Here is a 6,444-nt window from a genome sequence, read left to right on the forward strand (position 1 = left end):
TATATATATATATATATATATATATATATATATATGTATTATATGTGTAAGTATTTTTTTTTTTTTTTTTTTTTTTTTTTTTTTTTTTTTTTTTTTCACCCTACAATTAGAATTCACAAGTCAAATAATATAAAAATGTGTATATATATTTTTCATAACCTTTTTATATACATAAAAAAAAATAAATATATACAAATATATATACAAATATATATATATATATATATATATATATATATGTGTGCATATAGACAAAACACTATGTTTAAATATATCTATTAATTACATAAAAAGGAAACATACACATAAATATAAATATAAATATATATTTTTTATGTTTATTTGTTTATATTTATTTTATTTAATTTTATTATTTTTTTTTTTTTATAGTTCAGTGAAGCAGCATATATAAGGTAATTTCATCACAATATAAATATAATATATTTATTGCGTGTGTAAAAATAATGTATATATTATATATATATATATATATATATATATATATATATATATAATATATTTAAAAAAAAAAAAAAACACAAATATATTATATATATTTATATCATTTTGTGTGTGAATATTATTATTTAAATATTACTTTTTTTTTGACGTATATAAAAACATATTATGATGAACTTACAAAGGATAAAAATAAAATATATATAATAATTAATATATATATATATATATATAATATATATGTGCTAGTATTATATTTTTAGTGTTATATTCATTTAATGAAGTCTTCATAAATATATATTAAAAGAAAAATGAAACATAAGAATATATATGAAAAAATAATATTATATATATATATGCATATTTTTAATATTTATAATTTTTGAACTTGTTATATTAAATTAAATATATTATTGTGCAAATATTCTTATCAAATAATTTCTCTTCTCCTCTTAACAGGAACAAATTATATATATATTATATATATAAATATATATATTATATATATATATACATGTGTAATTAATATAACATGGAATATTATTAATATTGAAAAGTAAAAAATAAAATTTTTTTCTTCATTGTATTATATATATATAATATATACCATATATATATTTATATGTATTCATTCAAACCATATGGTCTTTTTTTTTTTTCTTTTTTTTTTTTTTTTATAATTATAATAAATTTATAAATACCAATGTTTATTTAAGAATATAATAAGTGTAAAGAATTCGTCAGAGAAGTATATTTTTTTTCTTCCTTTTTTGAAAAATGTGTAAATGAAACAACAAAAAAAAAAAAAAATAATAAATAAATAAAATAAAATAAATCAGATAAATAACATAAAATAATAAAAAATTATAAAAAATTATAAATAAGAAAAAATATATTAGTGAACAAGGATATCTAAGTGGTAATAATATAAAATCTAAAATGAATAGAAATGATTCTGATAAAATAAAATGTAAAAACCAAGCAGATAATAATGAATGTGTCAATAAAGAAAACACACAAGAGGAGAAAGAAAATCTAAGACAGAAAGAAAAATTATGTGACGAGAAAAATAATTGTGAAGAGAAAAATAATTGTGAAGAGAAAAATAATTGTGAAGAGAAAAATAATTGTGACGAGAAAAATAATTGTGACGAGAAAAATAATTGTGAAGAGAAAAATAATTGTGAAGAGAAAAATAATTGTGACGAGAAAAATTCTTGTGATGAGAAAAAAAATTGTGATGAGAAAAAAAATTGTGATGAGAAAAATTCTTGTGATGAGAAAAATTCTTGTGATGATAAAAAAAATAATATAGCTCTAGATGACGATGTAAATATAAACAAGATTGTCGAAAAAATGTCAATAGAAGAACCTGAGATATTAAAGAAAATATTTAATTTGATGAAAAAAAATAGTTGTTTAAATTATTATCCATTACTTACACCTTATCATAATATAGAAAAGATTGTAGATATATTAATACAAGAAAATTATGAATATGAAAATACATGGACAGTGCATTGTGAGGCTAGTTTTATTTGTAGATTATTTTATGAAGGTTTCATACCTGTAGCTAGTAAACAAAAGATATATAAAATGGAAAATTCTAAAACTATTATGTATAAAGAATGTTTATTAATACCAAAAATTCATTATATTAGATCATGCATGCATCCAAGTGAAATACATATATCAAAAAAAGTAAAAAAAAAATGTAAACATTTTTATATATCTATAGATAAAAATTTTGAAGGAGTTATGGAAGGAATAGTAGAAAAACATGGAGAAAATTGGTTATATCCCTTTGTTCAAGAAGAATTTAAAAAAATTTTTTATAAACATGTAACTTATAAAAATGTTAAAATACATTCTGTTGAATTATGGTTTGATAATGAATTAGTTGCAGGAGAAATTGGAAATACAGTAGGATCTGTATATACTAGTTTAACAGGATTCCAAAGAAAAAGTTGTGCAGGTACTATTCAATTATGTGCACTAGCCAAATTATTAGAAATGCAAAAATTCGATTTATGGGATCTAGGTATGCTGTTACCATATAAAAAAGATATAGGATCTAAAGAAATATCTATGAAAGAATTTTTTACAAAACATAGATTATTTAAACATCAATATGCTGAATTTAAAACACCTTTTATGGATAAACTTAACTGTAGTGTTTTAATTAAAGGTACAAATCCTCAATCATTGAAAGAGGAATAAAAATATATTATTATATAAAATATATATGATATATTATCAAGGATATATAATTATCATGTTCCCAAAAAAAAAAAAAAAAAAAAATAAAATATGCCAACAAATCTGCCCACAAATATAAAAATATATACACACACACATATATATATGTGTGTTTGTTTGAATATTTTTTATGTATCTGTCCAACTTATCATTTCAGGAGGCATATAAAATAACCCGTCAGTGATTTATGAATTTTTTTTTTTTTTTTTTTTTTTTTTTTTTTTTATCAACATAGGAATAAAATAATATGGGCTTTTTATGACAAATGGATATATTTTTAAATATGTATATTTTCAAATGTTTATATTTTTTAATATTTATATTTTTTAATATTTATATTTTTAAATGTTTATATTTTCAAATCTGTAATATTATAAAGATTTCTCGATAGAAGGATATAATAAATTACTCATTGAATCTATAATTTTAAATTGACTCTTATGTATAGCTTCAAAAATGAATAAATATAAATATATTTATATATATATATATATTATATTGGATTCCATGTTTTATTAATGTGCTTAAGAATATTTCTTTGGTAGAACAAACATGTGATATATTGATGTATGTAAATTAATTGATTATTATTTTTTTATTAAATACACATATGTTGATATGTATATATATATATATATATGATCATAATATATTACATTTTTATCATTTTTTAAAGTGTTTGTTTATTTTATATTTATATTTATTATTTTTAATTTTTTTATTTTAATTATATATTAAACATAAAAATAATATATATTATTCAATCTAATAAATTGTTTTATGTTTTAAAAAAAAAAAAAAAAAAATCATATATTTGGATATAAGAAAGGTACACATTAAAAATATGTGTATGTTTTTTTTATAAATTGGGATATATAATAAAATTGATATATGAACAAAAATAAAAGAATTCACACATAAATAAATATAAATATATATATATATAAATATAAATATATTTATATTTATATTTATTTATTTTTATTACATATAATATGTATCATTTGTTGTATTGAAAATTTTAAAAGAAGAATATTCTTTAAAAAATATATACACATATATATATATATATATATATTATTTTAAATTTATAATAATTTTATTTTATATAATTCTCTTTACTAAGTCATGACAATTGTGATTACAGATTAATAATAATAGTAAAAAAAAAAAAAAAAAAAAAAAGATGAAGCAAACTGATTATTTAATTTTATTAAAACAGAAAGTATTGAAATTTATTTATTGGTATAATAATTCAAGTATAGGTCATCGAAATTTTGTGTGGGTATTTATAGGGATAGGATGTGGATATATATATGGAACCATAGAATATAAAAAAAAAATAAAAGATAAAGGAATATATGGGGATTTAATATATGTTGATGAATATATTGTTGATGATAAAAATAAAAAACAATTCGAACAAAATTATAATAATCTTAATATTCATTCATTTAAAAATAAAGGATATGAATATACAAAAGTATTTAAAGCAATTAAAAATGATAATTCTCCATTTAGTTATTTACAATTAAGGTTGTGGAAAAATAAAAATAGTTATGATCAATATATAAATAATAAGAATATACAAAATTTATTAACAAATTTAAAAGATAGCTGTATATTCTATTCAACTCAAAAATATAAAACTATAGTAGACGATTCAATAGTTAGACTCATCCCATAAAATATAACACAAACATATTTATACATAATATATTATATATATTATATATATATATATATATATATATATATATATATATATATTTATATATTTCAATAAATAAAAAAAAACCTTAATTTTTTTTTTTTTTTTTTTTTTTTGTATACCTACCATACGTTGCATAATAATAATAATCACAAAAATGAACAAATAAAATATATATATATATATATATAAATATATTTATATATTTATTTATTTATATGTTTCATTTATTTTAATTTTTAAAAACTTATGAACAAAAATAATTAAAGATTTGTTTAAAACACCATCACACGATAATCTACATATAAGATTTATATGAACATTTATTAATCCTTAAATAAATAAATATATATATATATATATATATATATATATTATATTAATATATATATATGCATATATTTTTACGTACACACATATATATATATATATATAATATATATATTATGTACATATATATAATATATTATATATATGTAATATTCTAAATTCGTATGAGAAAAATATGAAAAAAAATAAAGCAAGATCATAATATTATAAATATTTATATCTTCTTACAATCCCTTTAATATGCTTATTAAATATTTTAAAATTTTATCATCTTCGTTTTTCTTTTCTCATTAAGCTATAATATAAAAATAGAAATATATACATATATATATATATATATATATATATATATATATCATACTATTTTATAATAATTGACATTGAATGGAATAATAAAAATATATTTTAAAAAGGATAATCTTTTTTTACTTTTTTTAAATTTATTTCTTAAAGAAATAATAAAAATAAATGAATATTAAAAAAAAAAAAAAAAAAAAAAAAAAAGTACATATATTTATATATATATATATAATATCATATATATATTAAATTATATATAAACATAGGGTTATATTTCTCTAGTGTTCATTTTTATAATATTATCATATATATATATATGTACAAATTTAATAATATATTATAAAATAATATTATATTTATTTTATTGTACCATATGATATTATATAATATTATATAATATAATAATAGTATTATAAAAAAAAAAAAAAAAAAAAAACCATATCAACGTAGATAATAATATTTACTATAAATAAATACAGAAATAATATATATATAATATATATATATAATATACATATAATGTAAATATTAAAAACAAAAAAATATATGAAAAGATTTATTTTATATATTATATATTTTTAAATATTTAAAAATTGAATAAGTTCAATAATTGATTTTACAATTCAATTTTAAAATTTCCAAGAAGAAAAAAAAAAAAAAAAAAAAAAATTGAAACAATACTTTGTTATATATATATATATATATATATATATATATATTTATATATTTATGTTTGGAGTTAACTTTTTTTTTTTTTTTTCTTTAATGATCACTTGTCCTTTATAAAAAAACATATATCTTTTTTTGTGATATATAAAACTATATATAAATAAATAGTAATATAAATTTTTATATGTTAATTAATAATGGGGAAGGTAATACAAAAGCAAATATATATTATATATATATATATATATTTATATATATCATGTATGTATTTTTTTATTTATGTATGTATTTATAATATGCTTCTATATTGTATCAGTACATATCTATGTATTTAATTGCTTATTAAAAATTATAAAAAACACTTCTATACAAAAATAAAAACGTCATAAAGGTGTTAAAAAAAAAAAAAAGCAAGAAAAAATTTAAGAGTAGCACTTTTATGAACATATATATTACATATATATTACATATATATTATATATATATATTACATATATATTATATATATATATTACATATATATTATATATATATATTACATATATATTATATATATATATATTACATATATATTATATATATATATATTACATATATATTATATATATATATATTACATATATATTATATATTTTTTAATTTTTATTTTTAGGATTATTATTCAATATTAGGTGTTAGTCGAGACTGTACAACAAATGATTTAAAAAAAGCTTACA

The 6,444-nt window shown here is 15.3% G+C and overlaps 3 protein-coding genes across 3 annotated transcripts in view; all 3 read left to right on the forward strand.

The window, feature by feature from the left end:
* Positions 1–1,398: 1,398 nt before the first annotated feature.
* Positions 1,399–2,679, forward strand: PADL01_0211700 (Leu/Phe-tRNA protein transferase, putative; the record flags this gene model as incomplete). The annotated part of the gene is made up of 1 exon (XM_028682148.1): positions 1,399–2,679. The coding sequence occupies one exon, from the start codon at positions 1,399–1,401 to the stop codon at positions 2,677–2,679; it is 1,281 nt and encodes a 426-aa protein (XP_028536358.1).
* Positions 2,680–3,904: 1,225 nt separating this feature from the next.
* PADL01_0211800 (conserved Plasmodium protein, unknown function) lies at positions 3,905–4,405 on the forward strand (the record flags this gene model as incomplete). The annotated part of the gene is made up of 1 exon (XM_028682159.1): positions 3,905–4,405. One exon carries the CDS (start codon positions 3,905–3,907, stop codon positions 4,403–4,405), a length of 501 nt encoding a protein of 166 aa, XP_028536359.1.
* A 1,520-nt stretch (positions 4,406–5,925) lies between these two features.
* The window catches only part of PADL01_0211900 (heat shock protein 40, putative), a gene marked incomplete at both ends in the record, with an annotated part of 1,633 nt that continues 1,114 nt past the window's right edge, over positions 5,926–6,444 (forward strand). The window contains 2 exons of the mRNA XM_028682170.1: positions 5,926–5,934; positions 6,381–6,444. The exon at positions 6,381–6,444 is cut by the window's right edge and continues 342 nt beyond it. Coding sequence (XP_028536360.1) covers positions 5,926–5,934; positions 6,381–6,444 — 73 coding nt within the window. The remainder of the gene's footprint in view (positions 5,935–6,380) is intronic.

Source organism: Plasmodium sp. gorilla clade G2 (genome assembly GCF_900097015.1).
Source record: "Plasmodium sp. gorilla clade G2 genome assembly, chromosome: 2".
NCBI lineage: Eukaryota > Apicomplexa > Aconoidasida > Haemosporida > Plasmodiidae > Plasmodium > Plasmodium adleri (nom. inval.).